Source organism: Mustelus asterias, chromosome 27 (genome assembly GCF_964213995.1).
Source record: "Mustelus asterias chromosome 27, sMusAst1.hap1.1, whole genome shotgun sequence".
Taxonomy (NCBI): Eukaryota; Metazoa; Chordata; class Chondrichthyes; order Carcharhiniformes; family Triakidae; genus Mustelus; species Mustelus asterias.
This window is the reverse complement of record NC_135827.1, coordinates 35,814,283-35,841,169: the sequence shown is the minus strand read 5'-3', so window position 1 is coordinate 35,841,169 and position 26,887 is coordinate 35,814,283. Positions and strand designations below refer to the sequence as shown.

The 26,887-nt window shown below is 45.3% G+C and overlaps 2 protein-coding genes across 2 annotated transcripts in view; one reads left to right on the top strand and one right to left on the bottom strand.

The window, feature by feature from the left end:
* The window catches only part of ankk1 (ankyrin repeat and kinase domain containing 1), a 29,148-nt gene extending 16,034 nt beyond the window's left edge, over positions 1 to 13,114 (top strand). Inside the window, exons 6-8 of the mRNA XM_078199020.1 lie at positions 2,543 to 2,658; positions 7,191 to 7,266; positions 9,777 to 13,114. Of these exons, the coding sequence (XP_078055146.1) occupies positions 2,543 to 2,658; positions 7,191 to 7,266; positions 9,777 to 11,071 (1,487 nt within the window). The 3' untranslated portion in view covers positions 11,072 to 13,114. The remainder of the gene's footprint in view (positions 1 to 2,542; positions 2,659 to 7,190; positions 7,267 to 9,776) is intronic.
* A 2,645-nt stretch (positions 13,115 to 15,759) lies between these two features.
* Positions 15,760 to 26,887, bottom strand: part of LOC144479944 (transmembrane protease serine 5-like) — a 55,939-nt gene continuing 44,811 nt past the window's right edge. The window contains exons 10-13 of the mRNA XM_078199023.1: positions 23,059 to 23,157; positions 22,824 to 22,966; positions 19,492 to 19,644; positions 15,760 to 18,118 (exon numbers count right to left, since the gene is read on the bottom strand). Coding sequence (XP_078055149.1) covers positions 18,071 to 18,118; positions 19,492 to 19,644; positions 22,824 to 22,966; positions 23,059 to 23,157 — 443 coding nt within the window. The 3' untranslated portion in view covers positions 15,760 to 18,070. The remainder of the gene's footprint in view (positions 18,119 to 19,491; positions 19,645 to 22,823; positions 22,967 to 23,058; positions 23,158 to 26,887) is intronic.

Genomic DNA, 26,887 nt, shown 5'->3' with positions numbered 1-26,887 from the left:
CTGCACAGCAGCATGCTGCAATTTTTTACCATTTAAATAATAGTCCATTTTGCTGTTATTCCTACCAAAATGGATGACCTCACATTTACCAACACTGTACTCCATCTGCCAGACCCTTGCCCACTCACTTAGACTATCTATATCCCTTTGCAGACCTTCAGTATCCTCTGCACACTTTGCTCTGCCACTCATCCTAGTGTCATCTGTGAACTTTGACACACTATACTCGGTCCCCAACTCCAAATCATCTATGCAAATTATAAACAATTGCGATCCCAACACTGATCCCTGAGGCACACCACTAGTCACTGATCGCCAACCAGAAAAGCACCCATTTACCCCTACTCTTTGCTTTCTGTTAGGTAACAAATCCTCTATCCATGCTAATACATTACCCGTAACACTGTGCACCTTTATCTTATGCAGCAGCCTTTTGTGTGGCAGCTTGTTAAGTGGCTTCCCTTAAAGCAACCGATGAGTTTAGGATCAGAAGAAATGCTTGAAATGGGTTTTTCTGCAGTCTAACGGCAGCTGTAATAAATCTCGTTGCGCTCCCATTTCTCATGTCAGTTTAAGAATTCTGCCATCAAAGTTTTACTGAACCAACCAGTTGACTGGCCAATAGAACATCTACTCACTTGACTGGTGGAGAAGTTGGCTGTTGGCCTGGTGTTTCAGGTCTTCTGCTACTTACCAAGCACATACCAGACCCTTCCCCATAGATAATGAGTAAGAGAGAGCGAGAGAGATGGACAGGCAAAAATCTGAGATCAATGGTTCAAGTAAGATAACAACTGGTTATATATAATATATATAGAAAAACTCCAATCAATGCACTGCTGGTTTTGTTGACTCCAACTGCTTAAGATGAGCCAGTGGCATTGGCAAAGTGTTAAACAACATTTAAAAACAGCTCATGGTGGCACATTAAAGGATCCTAAAGGATGTTATTTTCACTAAAGTAATATGATGAACAATAAGGGATATGGAGATAGTGGAGTTGAGGTAGAAAATAATTCTTGATCTAATGGAATCTTGGAGTGGGCCCAAGGGGCTGTATGACATGGTCCTTCCCCAATTACTGGGTCAGACTGTCCTCAATCTGACTCACACCGATGCTACGCTGCGATTGACATCAGCTTCCACTGCATTAGCTTTCCTGGGAATCTTAGCAGCCCCATCCGAGCACAAACCCAGCATTAAGCAAACGGAAATCAGAGTTAGCAACTGGTCCACGAGTGGATAGTCAGATGCTATTTCCTGGGGTAGAAAAGTCAAGTGCTAGGGGACATAGGTTTAAGGTGCTTGGGGAGAAGTTTAGAGGAGATGTGCGAGGCAAGTGTTTTACTCAGGGGGTGGTGAATGTCTGGAACGCGCTGCCTGGGGAGGTGGTGGGAGCAGGTACGATAGCGGCATTTAAGGGGCAACTAGACAAATACATGAATGGGATGGGAATGGAAGGATACGGACTCTGTAAGTGTATACGGTTTTAGTTTAGGCAGGCATCATGATCAATGCATGACGGAGGTTGAAGGGAGATCAGTGCGGGCTTGGAGGGCCGAAGGACCTGTTCCTGCGCTGTACTGTTCTTTGTTCTTTGTTCAGTGGAAAGCACAGAACAAGTATTATCCCTTTCTTTCAGTCCTTCTTTTACTTACAGGAGTTATGGAAATTAAAGCTTTTAACCGCTGAACCGTAATTAATGCACATTATTTATCAAGATGTAATTATGAAAGTGTTTTTGTTTGTAATGTAACAGATTGTGGTGCCATTAGAATATTTACAGGAGACCAGAAGGCAGATCTCAATAATGAAAGAAAATTTGCGAAACATTTGCGGTAAAATACCAGAAGTGGTGACTTTTGGGTGTGGTTGTGTTTAAGTTTATATCCGTACAGAACTGACGCAGACCCAGGAATCTCTCTGGTCTTCTATGCATGGGTGCACATGGGGGTGAAGAGCAATGTTTGTGATTTGAATAGAGCTCGGAAGGACATGATTTGGGAAACGTGCAAATGACTGAGGAAATTCATATACAGCAATGTTCTGCTGTAGAGCTAACACAAGCTAGTTATGTGTAAATTACCTGGGGAAAAGACATGGTACAGCTTTGCTCCATAGGACGGTAAGATATAGGAGCAGATTTGGACCATTTGGTCCATCGGGTCTGCTCCGCCATTTGGTCATTCAAATGATGTTTCGCATTCCCATTCTCCTGCCTTTTCCCCATAGCCTTTGATCCCCTTAACAATCAAGAACATATCTACCTCCGTCTTAGATACACTCAATGACCTGGCCTCCACAGCCTGCTGTGGCAATGAATTCCACAGATTCACCACCATCTGGCTGAAGAAATTCCTCCTCATCTTGATTCTAAAGAGTCATCCCTTTACACTGAGGCCTTGGATCCAAGCCTTTCAGTATTCTCTAGGTTTCAATGAGATACACCATTCTTATACTGAAAATTGCCAGGGAATTCAGGCTAATGAATCTGTCAGTCCTAAACTAATGAAAACTAATTTGCAAGTATTTTCTTCTTCAGAAATCGTTATGGAAACTGAAATGCTGTATGGCTTGTTAAAATTTCCAGATATTCAAATCAGCAGTTCAACAAAAATGCCAAAGTTGACTCCTCCATCGTCAAGTATCAGTGTCCAGGTATGATGATCTGTCTCTTATTATCATGATATGCAGATACTGGCATTGGACTGGGGTGGGCACAGTAAGAAGTCTCACATCACCAGGTAAAAGTCCAACAGGTTTATTTGGAATCACGAGCTTTCAGAGCGCTGTTCCTTCATCAGGTGAGTGGAGAAGTAGGTTTCACAAACACGGCATATATAGACAAAGCCACAATAACAAGATAATGGTTGGAATGAAAGTCTTTTCAGGTAATCAAGTCTTTACAGGTACAGACAATGCGAGTGGAGAGAGGGATAGTCACAGCTTAAAGAGGTGTGAATTGTCTCAAGCCAGGATGGTTAGTAGGATTTTGCAAGCCCAGGCCAAATGGTGGAGGTTACAGATAGTGTGACATGAATCCAAGATCCCGGTTGAGGCCGTCCTCATGTGTGCGGAACTTGGCTATCAGTTTCTGCTCGGCGATTCTGCATTGTCGTGTGTCTTGAGGGCCACCTTGGAGAACGCTTACCCCAAGATCGGAGACTGAATGCTCTTGACTGCTGAAGTGTTCCCCAACAGGAAGGGAACACTCCTGCCTGGTGATTGTTATGCAGTGTCCGTTCATCCATTGTTGTACCATCTGCATGGTCTCGCCAATGTACTATGCCTCGGGACATCCTTTCCTGCAGCGTATCAGCTAGACAACGTTGGCAGAGTTGCAAGAGTATGTACCATGTACCTGGTGGGTGGTGTTCTCACGTGTGATGGTGGTATCCGTGTCGATGATCCGACACATCTTGTAGAGGTTGCCGTGGCAGAGTTGTGTGGTGTCGTGGTCACTGTTCTCCTGAAGGCTGGGACGTTTGCTGCGAACACAGGTCTGTTTGAAGTACTTATTACTTTGGAAAGAGCTGTGCTTGAGTGGAGTGAGTTCTGTTGTTCTAATCAAAATAGATGCAGATAAGGTAAAGTGAAAAGGGTGCAGTGAGGCATAATGACTGGCACAGATCAGTGTGTTCCTGTGCTGTGAATTGGATGTAATTTTATGAACTAGCTTCATTCAGATTTAGTAGACAAGTAGCAGGGTATTTGCTTCCTCTGGGATGAGGAGTGACAACCAGAGGCCATAGATATAAAATGTTTGAAAAAAGGGGAAGTGAGAAAATTCTTCACACATCATTGTTAGGATTTGGAATGTGCTACCTGAAAAGTTTTAAGTTCAAGTTTAAAGTTTATTTATTCGTGTCACAAATAGGCTTACATTAACACCGCAATGAAGTTACTGTGAAAATTCCCTAGTCGCCACACTCTGGCGCCTGTTTGGGTACACTGAGGGAGAATTTAGCACGGCCAATGCACCTAACCAGCACCTCTTCCAGAAAAGGTGTGAGAAATAGATTCCAATGGAGTTTCCAAAAGGCAATTTGACATCCACTTGAAGAGGATTCACCTGCAGGGTTATAGGGAGAAACGTGGGCAATGGAATTAAACTGGACCGCTCTTTCAAAGAGCTGGCACAGGGGTGGCATGGTGGCACAGTGGTTAGCACTGCTGCCTCACAGCTCCAGGGACCCGGGTTCGATGCCAACCTTGGGTCACTGTCTGTGTGGAGTCTGCACGTTCTCCCCATGTCTACGTGGGTTTCCTCTGTGTGCTCCGGTTACCTCTCACAGTCCGAAAGAAGTGCAGATTAGGTGGACTGGCCATGCTAAATAGGTAATACGGTCATGTGGCTAAGTAGATGAGGTAACTGTGTAGGATGGGTGAGGAAGGTGAGTGGGAAGGTGGGTTGGGGTGGGAAGGTGGGTTGGGGTGGCACGGTAGCACAGTGGTTAGCACTGCTGCTTCATAGCTCCAGGGCCTGGGTTCGATTCCCGGCTTGGGTCACTGTCTGTGTGGAGTTTGCACGTTCTCCCCGTGTCTGCGTGGGTTTCCTCTGGGTGCTCCGGTTTCCTCCCACAGTCCAAAGATGTGCGGGTTAGGTTGATTGGCCATGCTAAAATTGCCCCTTAGTGTCCTGAGATGAGTAGGTTAGAGGGATTAGCAGGTAAAATATGTAGGGATATGGGGGTAGGGCCTGGGTGGGATTGTGGTCGGTGCAGACTCGATGGGCCAAATGGCCTCTTTCTGCACTGTAGGGTTTCTATGATTCTATGATTCTATGAATCATGGCAACTTGGGTAAATGGGGCAGTCAGGTATTCGGGATAGTTGGGTCTAGAGGTTGTGAGTGTAGAGTGGTCAGGAGGGTTGTGTGGTCTGGAGGGGTAGTCGGGTCAGGTTGGCTTTGGGCTGATCAGGGGCTTTGGGTGTGTAGTCAAGAGGTTATGGGGTGCAGTCGTGAGCTTCAGTGTGGGTGGTTGTGCATTCTGGTCTGTAGTTACCCAAGAGTTTGAAGAGGATTTTTCTGCCCAGCATTTCCTGGGCATCTATCAAGGTAGATATGTTGGAACTACCCAAAGTCTCTGACTCTGACTCAGAGGGTCCTGGGGGGCAGGGGTATTACCTATCTGAAGTTTAAACTCAGGGCAGCACGGTGACACAGTGGTTAGCACTGCTACCTCCCAGGGACCCGGGTTCGATTCCTGGCTTGGTAACTGTCTGTGTGGAGTTTGCACATTCTTCCCCTTTCTGCGTGGGTTTCCTCCAGATGCTCTGGTTTTCTCCCACAGTCCAAAGATGTGCGGCTTAGATGGAATGGCCATGCTAAATTGCCCCTTAGCGTCAGGGGGACTAGCTAGGGTAAATACAGAGGGTTATGGGTAAGGGCCTGGATGGGATTGTGGTCAGTGCAGACTCGATGGGCAGAATGGCCTCCTTTTGCACTGCAGGGTTCTCTGATTCCCCAGGTAATTCTCACACAGGTTGGGAAGTTCTGAAACTCGTCTTGTGTTTTACACCTGGTGTCCAATGATTTGGCGACCAGAAGATCGGGGCCGCTGTTCCTGGGATTTATTTTTCTGTTGCACCACGAGTGAGTTTGTGCTTTTATTTTTCTAACAGAGAGAGGGCTACATGGTGAGGGTATCGCTGCAGCCGCTGCGGTATCTGATAGTGTGATGCTTGTGTCTAATGTTTATGCTTTTGTGAAAGAACATTTTAGTTAAAAAGAAGCACTATCCAAAAACCTGCCTGTAGGGTGCACTAAAAACAAAGTCCCAGGCATACCCTTGTCAGAGGGAAAAGAATAAAGGAGCCTTTGGAAAGATCAGTTCAGGAGCAGATGTGTGTACTCTTAATCGATTAGAAGTGACAAAACACTTCCTATAGTGTAAGGACATAAGAAATAGGAGTGGGAATAATTCACACCTTCACTTGAGCCTGCTCTACCATTCAAAGAGATCACTGATAATCTTCTCTCTCAACTCCATTTTCTGGCCTCGATTCCTTTCAAAAATCTCCTCCTTTTCTTCTTTTTTCAGTTTCTCCTGTTTTCCTGGGATCGTCACAATGCTGGTTGGTCACCTTCTCCACCTCCTCCCATCAGTCATTCATTTCTTTTCCAATCCCACCGTATCCTTCTGTTTGGTCTTCATCCTCTCCTGCTAGACCCACCTCCATCATTCACCTCCCTACATGACCCTTCTCTCTCTCTCTCTCTGCAATGAATGACCATATCATTTTAATCTCTTCTCGGCTACTTTCTTCCATGCCCCTGCAATCTTCACTGACCCCCCCTGGTGTATTGGCTCCTGGGCTTGTTATCTCATTACTTCAAACATCCATCGCAGCATCTCAGTAGGATCCAGCTGTTGCTCCTGTCAGCATAGCCTTGAATATATTCAATGACTGAGCATCCACATCCTCGGAGGTAAAGGATTCCAAAGATTCACAACTTTCCAGGGAAATAAATCCTCCTCACCTCAGTTGAGACCAGGGAGAGGTCAGCCATGATCTGATTGAATGGTGGAGCAGGTTCCAAGAGTTGAATTTGCCTATGTCTGCTCTTAATTCCTATGTTTCTATGTCTTAAATGGCTGACCCCTTGCCTTCAGACTATGGCCCCTAATTCTGGACTCTACAACCAGAAGAAGTAACCTGTCAGCATCGACCTTATAAAGGCCACAAATTAATATTTGGGGGCAGAACAGTGGCACAGTGGTTAGCACTGCTGCCTCACAGCGCCAGGGACCCGGGTTCGATTCCAGCCTTGGTCTGTGTGGAGTTTGTACATTTTCCCTGTGTCTGTGTGGGTTTCCTCCGGGTGCTCCGGTTTCCTCCCACAGCCCAAAGATGTGTGGGTTAGGTTGATTGGCCATAATAAATTGACCCTAGGGATTAGCAGGGTAAATATGTGGGGTTCCGGGGATAGGGCCTGGGTGGGATTGTGGTCGGTGCAGACTCGATGGGCTGGGTGGCCTCTTTCTGCACTGTATGGATTCTATACCTTAAACTCGGGAAAGTGTTACACTTCTCAACACTGACGTTAGTCACCTTGGTATGTACGGTAGTTCAGGCAGTGTACACTCACAAGACAAACACCAATTTATTTAAGTGTTGCTGAAGCAAAAAAATAAGTTTGAGAATTTCCCTACAGTTGGTCAACATTTTATTTCTCCCTTCTTGCAGAACGGAACAATAATTGCAGAGATCGCAAATAGTGAACTGCAGAAGTTGAATCTGTTATCAGAGATTGACAGCAGTGGTGAGTATATGAGTCGAAAACTTGAAATAGAAGAATTTCTGGAAATACTCATCAAGTCTGGGCAGCATCTGTGGAGAAGGAAACAGAGTTAATTCTTCATGTTGAATATGATTTCTAGCATCTGCGGTGCTTAGAAAATAAGTTAAAGTTTATTTATTAGTCACGTGTAGGCTTAGAGGCGGGTACAATTTTGTCTTTTAAAAAGCATTTAGACAGTTACATGGGTAAGATAGGTATAGAGGGATATGGGCCAAATGCGGGCAATTGGGACTCGCTAAGTGGTAAAAACTGGCTGGCATGGACAAGTGGGCCAAAGGGCCCGTTTCCATGCTGTAAACCTCTGCATTAATCATACAAAATCATACTAACCCTACAGTGCAGAAGGAGGCCATTCAGCCCATCGAGTCCGCACCAACAACAATCCCACCTATGCTTGTAACCCCATATATGTACCCGCTAATTCTCTAACCTACGTATGCCAGGGCATTAAGGGGCAATTTAGCATGGCCAATGCACCTAACCTGCACATCTTTGGACTGTGGGAGGAAACCCAGAGACTGCAATGAAGTTACTATGAAAATCCCCGAGTCGCCACATTCCGGTGCCTGTTCGGGTCAATGCACCCTAACCCGCACGTCTTCCGGACTGTGGGAGGAAACCAGAGCACCTGGAGGAAACCCATGCAGACACAGGGGAGAACGTGCAGACTCCGCACAGTGACCCAAGCTGGGAATCGAACCCGGGTCCCTGGCGCTGTGAGGCAGCAATGCTAACCACTGTGCCACCGTGCCGCCCTGTGTTACTTCTGCGTTAGTGGATTTATTTTAAAATTCTTCATGGGCTGTGGACGTTACTGGCTGTTCCCCAGGATTTCCAGCACTTTCTGTTTTTGTTTCAGATTTCCAGCATCTGCAGCATTTTATTTTTATTTTGGTGTTAAAATCATGCAACGAATCACAAAAGGCTGGTATGGAGATACAGCGAGTATTTTGGAGAGCTATTAGAATGTTATCGGTTTTTTTTGCGAGGGAAATTGATTGCGAAAGTAGGGAGGTTTTGCTTCAGTTGTCCAGGGCATTAGTGAGACCACATCTAGAGTATTGTATACAGTATAAGTCTCCTTATTTAAGGAAAGACGTAAATGTGTTAGAAGCAGTTCAGCTGTTTAGACTAGTAGCAGAAAGTTTAGACTAGTAGCAGAAATAGATGGGTTGTCTTATGAGGAAAAGTTGGAGAGGTTAGAAGAGTAAGAGGTGACTTGATCGTACCCCTTCAGATTCTGAAGAGTGGAGCAGGTATGGAGTGGATGCTTTCCCTTGTCAGAGGATCTAGGACTAGGGGTCACTGTTTAAAAATAAGGGGCCACTAATTTAAGACACTGTTTCTCTCTCAGAGGGTCCTGAGTATCTGGAACTCTCTCCCTCAAAAGGCAGAGGTTGCAGAACCTCATTGCAGTGTTAATGGAAGCCTACTTCCTACTTCAGATAAAGCTCGGCACAACATCGTGGGCCGGAGGGCCTGTTCTGTGCTGTACTGTTCTATGTTCTACTTGTGATGAATAAATGATTTTACTTCACTTTGGCTATTTTTAAATCAGTGGTGGGCACCCTGAGGCTGGGGAGTGAGGGGGGGTGGGGGGTGGGGGGGGGGGGGGGGGGAGGTGGGGGGGGTGGGGGCACATGCATCCATCTGAGTTCTGAGTGCAGCTCACGAGACATTTTGTTGACCGTGGTCCGTGCGCAAGGTTGCCAGATTCCGCTGATTTCCCACTGGTGTGACTGAAGTGATTCGCATGCAAAGCAAGGGCAAACAAAGTGAGGTGTGTTGCTGACTGCTCACAACACTGACTGTGAGAGCCGTGCGCTCCCTCTGTGTCCAAAATGTCAATATTTCTTTTGTTTTTACCATTTGAAATTGATGACAGTTCTATAACTGATTAAGCATTTTCTATAACTCATCATGAAATATTTGGCGTGTATTATGTATATTTAATCTTATTCATGGGGTCATGGTTAGGGAACAAGTTGATTTCAATCTTGTGGCCCACAAGATGGACCTCATGCAGCCCACGCACCAGCTTAGCTGATTTAACTGAATGACAAAACAGGCTGGAGGGGTAGAATGGACTCTTCCTGTTCCTATGTTCTCTTGTAGTCTGTTCAATGCTTTCCACTATTCATATGTTAGTCTTTTCAGTCAGTCTGGATTTGAAAATTCAGATTTGTGCCACATTTACACTGAGTATTAATCCCAAATACCGACATGAGTTCATGGTGAACCAAAATCTTCACATATGGTTCAGATGATTTTCCCTATAAAACAGCACCCAGGGCCCAGCCAGTAAAACTGCTTGCTGCACTTTCATTTCTGAGTTTTGATAATCAGGCAGCGTGAAGATCAGATACAAAGGAGCAGGCTAATTTAGTGCAAATTTCAAATTAGTGATTCCAGCGATCGCAAGAACAGTGCACCATTCATCTACTTACACTAATGATGTTTTCTCACTGTAGATGAACTCTCCATAGAGTGTAGAAGAGAACTACTACAGCTCCTACTGGAAAACGACATCAGTAAGTTGAAGAAGAGGTTACGAAAGGAACATGTCGCCCTGAACTTTGTGGAGGACTACACTGTGTTGCACCTGGCTGTTTTCACTGGAGATGTGCAGTTTGTCAAACTTGTACTTGAGTACGGAGGCTCTGTGAATGCCCAGACATCCAGGGGGTTAACACCCCTGATTGTAGCCGTTCAGAACAGGTTTGCGGACTTGTCCCTGTTACTGATTGAAGAAGGAGCCGACGTGAATCAAACGGACGAGGACAACTGGTCGCCTCTTCATTTTGCATCTCAAAATGGGGATGATCGGATTGGCCGTCTGCTGTTGGACAATGATGCTCACGTCAACGTGAAGGAGCGCGATGGCTGGTCCCCTCTCCACCTGGCGTCTCAGAATGGCCATGAGAGTGTGGTCCGAGTTCTCTTCAGCCGCCGAGCCAATGTCAACCTCCAGGAGCGTGACAATCGTACCTCTCTTCATCTCGCGGCCTATCATGGCCAATACAATATCGCCAAGCTTCTGATTGGACAAGGAGCTAATTTAAATGAAATGCAGGTTGGGCTCAGGACCCCACTCCATTTGGCCGCTGAAAGGGGTTTCTTCCGAGTTGCGAGGCTACTGGTGAACAGTGGTGCTGATGTTGACTGTCTGGATGACTCCCATTTCACCCCTTTGCATTTGTCCGCTCTGAATGGTCACACGGGAATCTGTCGACACCTCCTGAAGCATGGGGCGAATATCAATCAAAAGACCTCACAGGATTGGACACCTCTGCACCTGGCCTCCATGAAGGGGCAAATAACAACTGTTCGCCTGCTAATTGAAAGTTTCTCTTACCTCGATGTTGCTGGAGATATGGAATGGACTCCTCTGCACCTGGCAACGTGTTACAACCATGAGGACGTTGTCTCGGAACTGCTGGACAGCGGCGCCAATCCCAACGTGACCGATGTGTCTGGCTGGACACCACTCCACCTTGCTGCCCACAGAGGCAGACTCTGTTGTCTAGTGAAGCTACTCGATCACAAAGCCAATGTTAATGCTGCCAATAGGTTCGGATGGACCTCACTGCACCTGGCAGCCCTGAACGACAATGCTGCTATTGTAAAGACGTTGATAAGGCACAATGCAAGTCTGCAAGCTGAAGACACGTATCAGAACACACCACTCCAGCTGGCCATGAAACACCAGAAACAAAGTGTGATCAGTGTACTTACAGGGGCAGAGTTCTCAAAGGCTGATTCATAGCCTTAATTCGTATGTTATCCACTCCACTATTTCTAAGCTCAATGACCTTAAATGCAACAACCGAAGAAGTGCATTGAAATATGCAATAGTTTTTTTTTTGGATCTGCGACCTAGGCTTCAGTTCAGACTGGACCATTAGATCGAAGCCCCCCTTATGTCAAATCAGCTTTGGGGATACATCAGCCCAGAGAACTCCCAGTAAACCTGTCACCCATCGAACCAAACTGTTCATTAGCAATGGGAGCTGGAAGCAGCCATACGCCCCTTCAAGCTTGCTCCACCATTCAATGAGATTATGCTGACAATCTGGGGGGGAGCGTGGGGGCACGGTGGCACAATGTTTAGCACTGCAACCTCACAGCGCCAGGGACTGGGGTACAATTTTGGCCTTATAGGTGACTGCCTGTGTGAAGTTTGCACGTTCTCCCCATGTCTGCGTGGGTTTCCTTCGGGTGTTCCGGTTTCCTCCCACAGTCCAAAGATCCCACATGTTAGGTGGATTTGCCACACTATATTGACCCTTATGCCGGAATTTTCCCGCCTCTCGCCCGCCCGCCATGGGAATTGGAGCGGGCGAGGGGTGGACAATGGGAAGGTTCGTTGACCTTGGGTGGGATTTTATGGTTTTGGGACGAGCGAGGCCGTAAATTCCCACCCGTAGTGTCAGGGGTAAATATGTGGGGTTATGAGGATAGGGTCTGGGTGGGATTGTTGTTGGTGCAGGCTCAATGGGCTGAATGGCCTCCTTCTGCACTGTCGGGATTCTATGATCTCTCACTCCACTATCCTGCACTTTTAAAATATTCATTGATGGGATGTTGTTGTCGCTGGATAGACCAGCATTTACTGCCCATTTCTAGTTGCCCTTGAGAAGGTGGTGGTGAGCTGCCTCCTTGAACCCACTGCAGTCCGAGGTATAGATGCATCCATAGTGCTGTTAGGGAGGGAATTCCAGGATTTTGACCCGGTGACAATGAAGGAATGGCAATATGGCCAAGTCAGGATGGTGAGCAACTTGGTGGAGAACCTCCACGCACTATCGCCACGCATCTCAATTTCCTTTGTACCCATAAAGCACTGCTTCATAATCTCACAGAAAGTAGCACTGAGGTTTGAGAGGTCCATCTCTCAGACTGAGCACAAAACTGTGAATTTTGTTAATGGGGATCATCTTGTCTTTGAAAAGTCTCTAATTTCTCACTTCCAGAGTTGGAGCAAAGATCCCTCAACTTCCTCCCCTTCCACCATTTTTCTCTCCCTCTCTCCTGTAACCCTGCAGGACTAATTCTCCCGCTGTCCCTATCCAGCCCGTCTGTGTGCTGAGAGTGTGGGAATGGTGATGATCGAGAGCAATAAAAAGAAAAACAGACACATGGGAGTGAAGCGAAGATGAATAAAAGAACAGTTTATTTAGAATAAACTTTGGTGCGGCACGGTGGCACAGTGGTTAGCACTGCTGCTTCACAGCTCCAGGGACCTGGGTTCGATTCCCGGCTTGGGCCACTGTCTGTGTGGAGTTTGCACATTCTCCCCGTGTCTGCGTGGGTTTCCTCCGGGTGCTCCGGTTTCCTCCCACAGTCCAAAGATGTGCGGGTTAGGTTGATTGGCCATGCTAAAAATTGCCCTTAGTGTCCTGAGATGTGTAGGTTAGAGGGATTAGTGGGTAAATATGTATGGATATGGGGGTAGGGCCTGGGTGGGATTGTGGTCGGTGCAGACTCGATGGGACGAATGGCCTCTTTCTGTGCTGTAGGGATTCTAAGATTCTAAGATTTATTTGTATTCCAAAGAGAAATGATAAACAATGAGAACATTCCAGTCAGCAAGGCACTCCTGGGGGAATGGAACGTAACAAAATTCTGCCCTTTCTGGGGAGAACTACATTGATTGCATGGGGGCTTTTTTGATATAAGGGGCAGAAGTCCTTTCAACACTTTTGTGGAAGAACCATATATTTTCAAATTTTGCAACTAATATCTTTAAATATTAATTCTGCACTTTTGTATTAATGAATTTTGTATTTCTTAATAATAATCTTTGTTTTCCCTCTGCCTGCAATAACTTGCATTTATATGGAATTGTGAAGTTATTGTGACCCGGAAGGAGACCATTTGGCCTATCGGGTCGTGCCAGTCAGTGCCATTCCTCCATAAGCCCTGCAAGTTTATTTGCCTCAAGGGCATAGTGGTTAGCACTGCTGCCTCACAGCATGACAGACCCAGGGTTCAATTCCGGCCTCGGGTGACTGTCTGTGTGGAATTTGCATATTCTCCCTGTGTCTGCGTGGGTTTCCTCCAGTTCCCTCCCACAGTTCAAAGATGTGCGGGTTAGGTCGATTGGCCAGGCTAAATTGACCCTAGTATCAGGGGGATTAGCAGGGTAAATATGTGGGGTTACGGGAATAGGGCCTGGATGGGATTGTGGGCGATGCGGACCCGATGGGCTGAATGGCCTCCTTCTGCACTGTAGGGATTCTATGATGATTCTATGAAGTCCTCATCTGACTTCCTTTGGAATTCATTAATTAACCCTGCTTCCAGCACCCTCATAGTTCAACAGGTTCCAGGCCAACACAAGTATAAATACATGTATATACCACTGTTAAAATGTGTTTAACATATTAGCGTAACCAGACAAAATCTGACACTGAGCCACAGAAAGCGTGATTAGGGTGGGAAGACCAAATACCTGGGCAAAGAGGTTTAAAGAGGCTTCCAAAAGGATGGTTAAGAGGTAGCGAGTGCATGCAAAGAAATCCTGAGTTTCAGGATCTCTGGAGCTGAAGATGAGGTTGCCAATTGGAGAGTGCTGAAAGTCAGTCTAGTAAACCTTCTCTGCAATTACTGTAGGAAACACGGCAGCCAATTTGTGCACAGCAAGCTCCCACAAACAACAATGTGATACTGAGCAGATTATTTGTTTTAACGTTGTTATATTAGACCATTGTTATACAGCTTTAATTTAAACATCTTCCAAGCATTCCAGTTTAATGAGACAAACAAGGACAGCAATTCAATTATTTCTTTATTTAACACTTCCAGTATCAACCCAAATATCAACAATTGCAACTCATTAACTCTTTACTGAACTTTAACTCTGAAACTACACTTTAACTGAACATCAACTTTAACTATTTAACTGAAAATAGATACTACTGAGTTTAGGAAAACCTTGGCCAAGAAATGACCTCGCTGTAGAATCTATCTTCATCTTTTCTGAAGTATTCTTCAGGGTACATGCTTTGTTGCGATGTTTGGTCTCTTCTGAGCTATCGCTGCCAAACAAAGAACTCACGTGTCTTTTATTCACAATTCTCTACTTGCTTCCAGAACATTCTCTGTCATCCAACAAATTGTGTCACCAGAAACTGATCACATGGCTCGAATATCCAGTGAAATTACTTTTGAACGACGCCATTAGCTCATTTTACATGTCCCGCACATAGCAGCCATAAAAATCAGAGCCACGCTGTTTCAGTCAATGTAAACAACTTCCCTGATCTGACCAACACAGGAAGCTTCAGATCACAGCTCCCAGACCACAGCCTCTTTATGACCTGCATCTGGTTTCAATCTATAAATTGACCAAAATTCCCAGCATGCTTAGCTCTCAGCCAGAATAGCCAATTTAAAGCCATTATTGCCATTATTGTTGTTAATGCAATTCTTTCTCCGTCCACACCATTAATCCAGAAACTCAGCTGACTCGAGTTTGAATCCCGCCACGGCAGATGGTGGAATTTGAATTCAATAATTTTTTTAAAAATCTGGATTTATGAATCTACTGATGTTCATGAAACCATTGTCGATTGTCGGAAAAACTCATCTGGGTCACTAATGTCCTTTAGGCAAGGAAATCTGCTGTCCTTACCTGATCTGGCCTACATGAGACTCCAGAGCCAAAGTATGTAGTTGACTTTCAACTGCCCTTGGGCAACGAGGGATGGTCGAAAATGCTGGCCAGCCAGCGACGCCCATGTCCCACAAATGAATTTAAACAAATAAAAAAATGTAAAAGAGGCCAGCATTGGAAAGAAAGAAAAGACTTGAATTTCACATCGCTTTTCACAATTACCTGACGCCCCCAAGTATTTTACAACCAATGAATCACTTTTGAAGTGTTATAATGTAGGAAACAGAACAACCAACTTGCACACAGTTAACCTGCATTCACTGCAATGCGACAGTGACGGGTTTTTCTGATATTGATTGGCCAGGTCAACACGGGAGAAATCCCCGTTCATCTTTGAAATATCACCATTCGATCTTTTGCATTCACCCGAGAGGGCAGGTGGGACCTTGCTTGGATGCCGCATCCAAAAGACAGCACCTCCCTCAGTGCTGCACTGGAGTGTGAAAAGAGCACAGACCTACTGGAACAGCACGGCCAGAGTAGGCAGTGCTCAGCTGAGATTATCAAAGCATGTTTTTTATTAATTCATTCGTGGGACATGGGCGTTGCTGGCTGGCCAGCATTTGTTACCCGTCCCTAGTTGCCCTTGAGAAGGAATGGCTTGCTAGGCCATTTCAGAGGGCAGTTGAGAGTCAACCACATTGCTGTGGCTCTGGAATCACATGTAGGCCAGACCGGGTAAGGACGGCGCTTTTCCTTCCGTAAAGGACACTAGTGAACCAGATGGGTTTTTCCGACAATGGTTTCATGGTCATCGGTAGATTCTTAATTCCACATTTTTAAAAATTGAATTCAGATACCACCACTTGCCATGATGGGATTTGAACCCGGGTCCTCAGAATATTAGCTGAGTTTGTGGATTAATAGTCTAGCGATAATACCACTAGGCCATTGCCTCCCCCAGGTCTCTATAGTACAGCAGGAATTTAGGACAATTGGCATCCGACACTTGGGATTATTCCAGATAAGTTCAAATCAAATTCTTTCTTGAACATTTTGACAGCTTTTGTAAACAACTAAACCTCATGACATTTTCCCTTTGGAATTTTTGATTTTAGAGATCAGTATCCAATGGAGGTAAACAGCACTAAATATTCACCTCCACTTTCCAATTCTTCTGTCATTGGAAACTCTGTATCGAAATGTAAAATTTAGTATTTCCAGATGCCACTGCTCACAGAAATGTTTGCCTCAAATTTTACTAAACTGTGATTTCTTGGTACTGGAGTTAATCAAAAATCTTTAGCCTGGTGAAATTCTTTGACCATAAGATATAGGAGCAGAATTAGGCCATTCGGCCCATTGAGTCTGTTCCCCATTCTCCTGCCTTTTCCCCCCTAACCTTTGATCCCTTAATCAATCAAGAACCTATCTACCTTTGTCTAAAATACATTCAATGACCTGGCCTCCACAGTCTTCTGTGGCAATGAATTCCACAAATTCACCACCCTCTGGTTGAGAAAATCCCCCCTCATCTCGGTTCTAAAGGATCGTCCCTTTACTCTGAGGCTGTGCCCCCAGCTCCTCGTCTCTCCGACTAATGGAAACATCTTCCCCACGTCCACTCTATTCAGGCCTTTCAGTATTAGGTAAGTTTCGTAGATCCCCCCTCATCCTTCTATTCTCCATCGAGTACAGACCCAGAGTCCTCAAACACTTCTCATACATCAAGCCTTTCATTCCTGGTTTCTTTGTTCTTTTGTTCAATGTATTACTACCACACTCTGATAAAAATTGTCTCTCACCTACAGGGTGTGTAAAGGCCAATGCTTTGGCACCACTCTCTCATCCTATTTCAACACTGAGGCCCACAGCAATACACGCGACCAAAGTGAGATTTATTTTATTATTTATTCGTGGGACATGGGCGCCGCTGTCTGGCCAACATTTATTGCCCACACCTAGTTGCCCTTGGGAAGATGGTGGTGAGCTGCCTTCTTGAATCGCTGCGGTCCATGTTCTGTGGGTTGACCCACAATGCCGTTAGGGTGGGAATTCCAGGATTTTGACCCAGTGACTGTGAAGGAGCGGCAATATATTTCCAAATCAGGATGGGCTTGGAGGGGAACTTGCAGGTGGTGGTGTTCCCATTTATCTACTGCCCTTGTCCTTCTAGATGGAAGTGGTCCTGGGTTTGGAAGGTGCTACCTAAGGATCTTTGGTGAATTGCTGCAGTGCATCTTGTAGATAGTACACACTGCTGCTACTGAGCGTTGGTGGTGGAGGGATTGAATGTTTGTAGATGTGGTGCCAATCAAGCGGGCTGCTTTGTCTTGGATCGTGTCAAGCTTCTTGAGTGTTGTTGGAGCTGCACCCATCCAGGCAAGTGGAGAGTATTCCATCACACTCCTGACTTGTGCCTTGTAGATGGTGGATAGGCTTTGGGGAGTTAGGAGGTGAGTTACTCGCCGCAGTATTCCTAGCCTCTGACCTGTTCTTGTAGCCACTGTGTTTATGTGGTGAGTCCAGTTGAGTTTCTGGTCAATGGTAACCCCAAGGATGTTGACAGTGGGGGATTCAGTGATGGCTACACCATTGAATGTCAAGGGGCGGAGGTTAGAGTGTCTCTTATTGGCTGCAATACCAATGTGCGTGATTTCACTTTTCCAGGTAGTTGCTTAAGGCAGCCACCCTGAGCAACGCCCTCCATCCCACAATATTCCGTCCAGTTTGTGCTGGAAATGGGAGACAGATTCTCAAACAGTGGATTTGGGAGTTGTGCAAAAACTCTTCTACATTTTGATGAGATAAATGTCAATATGCTCAGACACAAACAGCTAAAGAATATTGAACCCTGTTCACTTGGCGGGTTTTAGTTATGTGAAGGACAGTCTTGTGTAAGTGGAGCTTATTGTAGATCTGACTGCATCATCTACTCTAAATATCCCATTATGAGAAAACCAGATTACTGGGCTTTTTTTCTAAAAAAAAAACACACACAATTAATCTCACTCAGTGAGCCTGGGGTCCAAACAATAATGTTTTGACTTTCCTCATGCTGAGAAAATAACCCAGACAGATTTCCCAGGTCTAAACCTTCCAATCACTCCGAGTCACTGGCTGCCCCTGTTCCTTGCATCACATTTCTCACGGTCTTTCGAAGATTCTTTTCCAAGAAGCAGGAGTGTCTAAAGGCTGCGAGAGAACAAAATGCACAATCACGATTTGATTTCTTCTATTAGAAACCCAATGACAGCAGGAGGCCATGCAGCCAGCTCCAATCAAATCATTGTCCATCTACATCTCAACAAAAAAATTATCCTGCCTTAGTTCCATTGCCCTCCATTCCCCAATCAATTTGGTCATAGAATCATCGAATCCCTACACTGCAGAAGAGTCCAGAAGAGGCCTCAAGCCAGGCTTATAAAATCCCACCCGAGGCCAATGGAGAATTCCGTTCTGTGAACTTTGTAGTAAAATTCCAGCCCTAGAATCCCTACAGTGCAGAAGGAGGCCATTTGGCCCATCAAGCCTGCACCGACAACAATCCCATCCATGCCCTATCCCCATAACCTCATTGCATTTACCCTGCTAATCCCCTTGATACTAAGGGGCAATTTAGCATGGCCAATCAACCTAACCCACACATCTTTGGAATTGATTCGCTCAGAGGTGGAGAATCTTTGGAATTTTCTACGCGGAGGACTGTGAAGGCTTGAGCCTATTCAAAGATGGAGATCGATAGATTTCTAGATGTCAACGATATCAAGGAATATGGCAAAAGTCTGGAAAATGGCACTGAGGCGTTAGATCAGCCATGATCCAGCTGAATAGCAGAGAAGGCTCAAGGGGTTGTATGTCTTATTCCAATTTCCTATGTTCCTAACGTCCAATTTACACGAAACAAGTTTAGAGAAAAATGCTGTTATGACAATCCTAGTCATTGCCCTTGATGCTAAGCTTTTCATTTCAGATCTATGGAATTTCTCAGCTGTCATGGTGGAATTTGAACTCAGATCTCTAGCCTCCGTATCACAAGACCCAGCAACATAACCACTATGCCCCCATCTAGAATGATAGAATCAGAGAATCCCTACAGTGCAGAAGGAGGTCATTTGGCCCATCGGGTCTGCACCGACCACAATCCCACCTAGGCCCTGTTCAATCTACGAGAGTATAAGTACAGCTATAGCAGTTCCAGTGTTAATGAGATGTTATTCACTCAGATTTGTCCTTGCATTCACTGCATCTTAACAAGGAGCAAACCAATAAATAAGCCTAGCAACTTTTGCCCAAAATAAACACAGTTTTTAAGATTTAATAGCAATGTTGAAATTGCAAATGCGTAACAGTCAGTGTTACTTTATGACTGATAAAAACCACTGCTTCTTTTAAAGTGGAAGTTTTAAGTTACAGGAACAGTATTAAAAAACTGCCCATTATTCAGTCATTGCCCAGCTGAGTGAGAGACAGGTAGAGGTAACCTAGGCGTAACTGAGAATCTATTGCTAAAGAACAAGACTGATAGTATCATTCTTTAGTTCACCAGGAGTCAGCGAAATGCTTACCTCAATCACACTGTATATCCAGTCGAGGAACTCGGACACTTTTGTGTAAACTCCCGGGTGATTGGCTTCAGCACATCCAATGCCCCAACTCACCACTCCCGTCAGATGCCAGGCTTGGACATTCTCACATACCAAAGGGCCACCGCTGTCTCCCTGTAATGTACATTCACAGTCACTGTTCAATAGACATGCGAAACTGCCCACTATCAAATGCAAACTGTCAATCTCACTCAGACAGGTCGTAGAGGGAGGTCTTGTGACGCAGTGGGTAGCGTACCTGCCTCTGAGCTTAAAGTTCTGGGTTCTAGGCAGTGGCACAGTGGTTAGCACTGCTGCCTCACAGCACCAGGGATCTGGGTTCAATTCCAGCCTCGGGTGACTGTCTGTGTGGAGTTTGCATGTTCTCCCCGTGTCTGCGTGGGTTTCCTCCGTGTGCTCCGGTTTTCTCCCACAGTCCAAAGATGTGCGAGTTGGGTTGATTGGCTATGCTAAATTGACCCTAGTATCGGGGGATTAGCTAGGTTAAATATGTGGGGTTACGGAAATAGGACCTGGGTGGGATTGTGGTCGGTGTAGACTCAACGGGCGAATGGCCTCCTTCTGCACTGTAGAGATTCTATGATTTCAGGACTTGAAGGTCAAGGAGGGTGGGCTCATTATTTTGCTCCAGTTGTTATTCACCAATGTGCCTAGTAACCAAAGAACACAGATCTAATGTGCTGGGTAAAATATCCAGACAGGCCACGTAGCTGAGAGTAGAATCAGAATCCTACAGTGCAGAAGGAGACCATTCAGCCCATCGAGTTTGCACTGACCACAATCCCACCCAGGCCCTATTCCCGTAACCCTAGCTAGTGCCCCTGACACTAAGGGGCAATTTAGCATGACCAATCCGCCAAACCTACACATCTTTGGACAGTGGGAGGAAATCGGAGCACCCGGAGGAAACCCATGCAGACATGAGGAGAACGTGCAAACTTCACACACACAGTGACCCAAGCAGGCATCGAACCTGGGTCCCTGGCGCTGTGAGGCAGCAGTGCCAACCACTGTGCCTCAGTGCTGCCCCAAGGTGTGGGCAGTGGAAAATTCACTTTGGAATGCTAGAGGCAGTATTTTTCAGGCTAAGGTGAAAAACTACAGTGACCAGGCAGAGGGGGAGAACTCACCCTCTATCTCCCTCTTAGGTATCATGCTTTGTGTCTGTCGGCCCTATACCTAACCTGGAAGTGCTTCATGTTGCTGCCAAGGTGGAAAATATGTTACACCTCCCAATCCTGGGATCTTTTTCCTTCGACATCATATTAAAAAAGAATAATTTACATTTCTACACCTCATAAACTCAGATCATCACAAAGTGTTTTACTTCTGAAGTGAAGCTACTGTTGTAATGTAGGAGACGCAGGAGCTAATTTACACACAGCAAGATCCCAAGAACAGCATGTGGTTAACGGCCAGATAATCTGTCCTAATGATATCAAATGAGGGATAAGTATTGGCCTAGACACTTCACAGACCATAAAGTCAAAATGCTGCTGATGCTGGAATCTGAAACAAAAACAGAAAATGCTGGAAAATCTCAGCAGGTCTGACAGCATCTGTGGAGAGAGGATAAAGACAAGGTTTGACTTGAATCGATAGTGATTTGATTTGAAAGTCTGAGGTCACATACCAAACGACTCAAGAGCAGCTTCTTCCCTGTTGCCATCAGACTTTTGAATGGACCCACCTTGCATTAAGTTGATCTTTCTCTACACCCTAGCTATGACTGTAACACTGTATTCTGCACTTTCACCTTTCCTTCTCTATGAATGGTATGTTTTGTCTGTATAGTGCGCACGAAACAATACTTTTCACTGTATGTTAATACATGTGACAATAATAAATCAAATCAAATTGATCTTAGCTCTGACGAAGGGTCATCCAGACTCGAAACGTTGACTCTATTCTCTCTCCACAGATGCTGTCAGACCGGCTGAGATTTTCCAGCATTTTTCTGTTTTTGTTTCAGATTCCAGCATTCACAATATTTTTGCCTTTATCTTAGCTGTAAAAACTCATCTGGTTTGTGCTTTAGGGAAGGAAATCTGCCATCCTTACTTGGTCTGGCCACCATGTGCAATGTCATTCAGGGATGGGCAATTTTATTTTTGTTACCACAGAGGCCTTCTAAATGGAAAGAAATTACAACATGCTGCTGTGCAGAGGGACCTGGGGGTCCTTGTGCATGAGACGCAAAAACCCAGTCTGCAGGTGCAACAGGTGATCAAGAAGGCAAATGGGATGTTGGCCTATATCGCAAGGGGGATAGAATATAAAAGCAGAGATGTCTTGCTGCATCTGTACAGGGCATTGGTGAGGCCGCAGCTGGAATACTGTGTGCAGTATTGGTCCCCTTATTTGCGGAAGGATATATTGGCCTTGGAGGGAGTGTGGAGAAGGTTCACCAGGTTGATACCAGAGATGAGGGATGTTGATTATGAGGAGAGACTGAGCAGATTGGGTTTGTATTTGTTGGAATTTAGAAGGATGAGGGGGGATCTTATGGAGACTTATAAGATAATGCGGGGGCTGGATAGGGTGGAGGCGGAGAGATTCTTTCCACTTAGTAAGGAAGTTAAAACTAGAGGACACAGCCTCAAAATAAAGGGGGGTCGGTTTAAGACAGAGTTGAGGAGGAACTTCTTCTCCCAGAGGGTGGTGAATCTCTGGAATTCTCTGCCCACTGAAGTGGTGGAGGCTACCTCGTTGAATATGTTTAAATCACGGATAGATGGATTCCTGATCGGTAAGGGAATTAGGGGTTATAGGGATCAGGTGGGTAAGTGGAACTGATCCACTTCAGATCAGCCATGATCTTATTGAATGGCGGGGCAGGCTTGAGGGGCTGGATGGCCTACTCCTGCTCCTATTTCTTATGTTCTTAAAATGTTGCCATGGGATCTTTGATGTCCAACTGAAGGGGTAGAGAAGGCTCCGGCTTCTCACCACACGCAAAGACGTCACCTCAGAAAACGCAGTGTAGTGGAGTGGCTGAGATGAAGCGTCAGATCAGGCCTAGGATGGGGGTGCAGTGTCTCATCTTGTTGGCTTGGATCTTGCCTGTCCCTCTCATGGGGGCCATGAATTGGATTCAATTTCAATTTGGCTTTTTGGATGGAATAAAAGAAAGACAGTCCAGAATTTTGTGCTGCAATGGGACTTAAGAACTTCTAATTCAGTGGCAAGAATACTCCACACCCATACCGCAGTAAGTAACACAGAATTGGCTTATTAGAATGAGAAGCAAAGTCATTCCCAATCCAGATTCTTTTTCTCTGATCTCAGCTCACCTGGCAGGCATCAACTTTACCCTCCTTGTATCCTGCGCACAACATTCTCGGAGAGATGGCACCATTGTACATACAGCTGCTATTACATCTCTCCGTGCTTACTAAGGGGACAGACGCTTCCTTTAAAACATTTTCCACCTGATCTGGAACAAAAGAAAATTGAGAATGAATGAGTCAAATCCAAAGAGTTCACTGCTGTAGAAACAATCTTCATCGTGGTGTCTCTAATCCTTACAGGCATTTGCTTTTGCATGTCCCCAACCAGATATCCAACACTCTTTTCCCGGAGTAAACTGTTGATTGTACACTGGCAGGCAGACTGCCCTCACCGTATCTGTAAAACAGGAGATGGTGAAAAGACGCTACAAGTGTTAGGAATCTGAAATGAAAAGAGATGGTAATCAAAAAACCCAGCCTCTGCAAAAGGAAAATGTTGCTGGTGGAAATGCTACTAAAACATTTAGTGGAATTTTACCATTCCACCCGCCGCGGGAATTGAAACTGGCGGAACACGGACTATACAAATGTTCGTTGACCTTGGGGCAGGATTTTCCAGCCTTGGTGTGGAGGGTATTAGCTATGAGGAGAGATTGAATAAACTGGGATTGTTCTCCCTGGAAAGATGGAGGCTGAGGGGCGACCTGATCGAAGTTTATAAAATAATGAGAAGTGTAGATAGGGTGAACAGTTGGAAGCTTTTTCCCAGGGTTATTGTGGTCCCAATGACAAGGGGGCACAAGTTCAACACAAGGTGGGAAAGATTCAGTGAGGGACGTTTTCTACACAGAGGGTGGTGGGGGCCTGGAATGCACTGCCAAGTGAGGTGGTTGAGGCAGATACATTAGGTACGTTTAAAACTTATCTTGATAGGCTTATGAACAAATGGGGAATAGAGGGATATAAGCGTTTGGTTAGATAGGTAAATGTGATTGGCGCAGGTTTGGAGGGCCGAAGGGCCTGTTCCTGTGCTGTACTGTTCTTTGTTCTTTGGGCGAGCACTGCTGGAAACTCCCGCCCATTAACCTTTCTCTTCACTCATTACAAAAGCTGGAAGCCCTCCCATGCACTTCCTTCATTGTTTTATTCTTATGAAAGAAAGATTGTTTTGATATGATATTTTAATGCTTCTCTTGGATCTGTCTCCTCACCCAATAAATGACTTCGCAGTGTGTTCACTGCAGGAACATTTGGTGGCAGTTTTGTGCACACAAGATTGTCTCATAGATCGCAGTCAACAATTGCTAGTTTCTGTTTGTTAGAGTTAGTTGAAGGAGGAATATTGGCAGGGACATTCCGCTGTGAGGGATGCAATGGACATCATTGAAGGTGATGACTCCCAGAAACATAGGAACAGCAGGGGGCCATTCGGCCCCTCAGACCCATTCGACCTTCTAATTTCAAGATTTGCAAATGATACAGAACTTGGAAGTGTTGTAAACTGTGAAGAGGATAGTGTAGAACTTCAAAAGGACACAGAGAAGATGGTGGAATGGGTAGACAGATGGCAGATGAAGTTCAACACGGAGAAGTGTGAGGTGATTCCTTTTTTTAGGAAGAACATGGAGAGACAATATAAAATAAGGGGGAAAATTCATAGGGGGGTGCAGGAGCAGAGGGACCTGAGTGTATTAGTGCTTGGATCAATGAAGGTAGCAGGACAGGTGGAGAGAGCAGTTAATAAAGCAGAGACTATCCTGGACTTTATTAATAGGGGCATAGAGTATAAAAGCAAGGAGTTTATGCTGAACCCATACATCACGCTAGTCAGACCTTAGCTGCAGTATTGTGTGCTTATAAAATTCTAACAAGACTAGACAAGGTAGATGCAGGGAGGATGTTCCTGATGGTGGGAGTGTCTAGAACCAGGGGTCACAGTCTGAGGATTCGGAGTAGACCATTTAGGACGGAGAGGAGAAGACATTTCTTCACCCAAAGAGTGGTGAGCCTGTGGAATTCATTACCACAGGAAGTAGTTGATGCCAAAACATTGAATGTATTCAAGAGGCGGCTAGATATAGCACTTGGGGCGAACGGGATCAAAGATTATGGGGAGATAGCAGGATTAGGCTGTTGAGTTGGGACGATCAGCTATGATCGTGATGAATGGCGGAGCAGGCTCGAAGGGTCAAATGACCTCCTCCTGCTCCTATCTTCAATGTTTCTATATTTCTATGTACAGTTCTGGGCACCACACTATAGGAAGGATGTGAATGCATTAGAGAGATAGCAGAAGAGATTTACAAGAATGGTTCCAGTGATAAGAAACTTGAGCTATGAGGATAGATTGGAGAGGTTGAGACTGTTCTCCTTGGAGAGGAGAAGGCTGAGTGGAGATTTGATAGATATGTTCAAAATCATGAGGGGGCTGGACAGAGTAGATAGAGAGAAACTGTTCCCGCTTGTAAAAGGATCAGGAACGAGAGGGAACAGATTTAAAGTGATTTGCAAAAGAAGCAAATGTGATGTGAGTTTTTCTTTCACTGAACGAGTGGTTTGGGTCTGGAATGAACTGCCTGGAAGTGGGGTGAAGACAGGTTCACTCGAGGCATTCAAGAGGGCATTGGATGATTATTTGAATAGAAACAATGTGTAGGGGTACTGGGAAAAGGCAGGAGAATGGCACTAAGCCATGAGCCAGTGTAGACACGATGGGCCAAATGGCCTCCTTTTGCATCGTAACAATTCTATGATTAACTCATGGTGTTTTGCACCTCAACTCCCTAATTTAAGGTTGTCCAAGTTAAAGTTTTTTAAAGTTTATTTATTAGTCACAAGTAACAAGTAATTAGTCACACTGCAATGAAGTGACTGTGAAAGTTGTCCTGGAATCTCCAGGAATTAAAGATTAATCTTGTGGACAGGTGCTAAGAGTGATATCGGAGAATAATCACGTTGGTATTAAAGAAGTAATTACCTTTTCCTCAATTTATTTGAACACTTGCGTTATGAGTAATAAAAAGATTGGAGTGCGTGGTGGGGGCGGGGGGTTGGTGGTGGGGGGGGGGGGGGGTGGGGGGGGTGGGGGGTGGGGGGGATAAAGACTGGCTTTAGGGGTAGGACTGACCGAGGCAGGAGGTCATATAATGACTTCTCCAAGAATCTGCCCAATCAGAATTGGCACCATTACTTTTGCTCCAATCCCACGATACCCACACAGGATGAAAATCTATTGATCTCAGGTTGAAAAGTTTATTGCTTCCCAAAATCCATCGCATTCTGGGGAAGAGAGGGTTCCAAATTTCTGCAAACCTTTGCGTTCAAAAAATACTTCCTGATTTTACCCATAAATAACTTGGCTCTGATTTTAAAATTATTTCTCTGATTTCCCCTACCGGAGGAAATACTTTCTCTATATCTACCCTTTCAAACTGTTTTAACATTTCAAACACTTCCATCGGATCACCCCTCAATATCCTACACTCAGGGTGATATAAACACACTTTGTGCATTCACAACCCACCAACTATTTTACTTTTGTTTTATAACGTTATTTATTATTGTCACGACTAGGCTTACATTAACACGGCAATGAAGTTACTGTGAAAATCCCCTAGTTGCCACACTCCAGCGCCTGTTCGGGTACACTGAGGGAGAATTTAGCATGGCCAATGCACCCTAACCAGCACGTCTATCGGACTGTGGGAGGAAACCTTGCACTAAATTGATCATTCTCTGCACCCTAGCTATGACTAACACTGCATTCTGCACTCTCTCCTTTCCTTCTCTATGAACGGTATGCTTTGTCTGTATAGCGTGCAAGAAACAATATTTTTCACTGTATACTAATACATGTGACAATAATAAATCAAGTCAAAACTGAAGCACCTGGAATAAACCCACGCAGACACGGGGAGGACGTGAAGACTCCGCACAGATAGTGACCCAAGCCAGGAATCGAACCCGGGTCCCGAGAGGCAGCAGTGCTAACCACTGTGCCACCCCTTTAGTCATTAATACTTCAGCAATGTGATGACTGGGGCCTATCAGTTTATATTTGGCTGCTGCACAAAACTCGGAAGTTTGCTCACAAGTTGTCCCTAATAAAACGCTCTGCTGCATTTTAC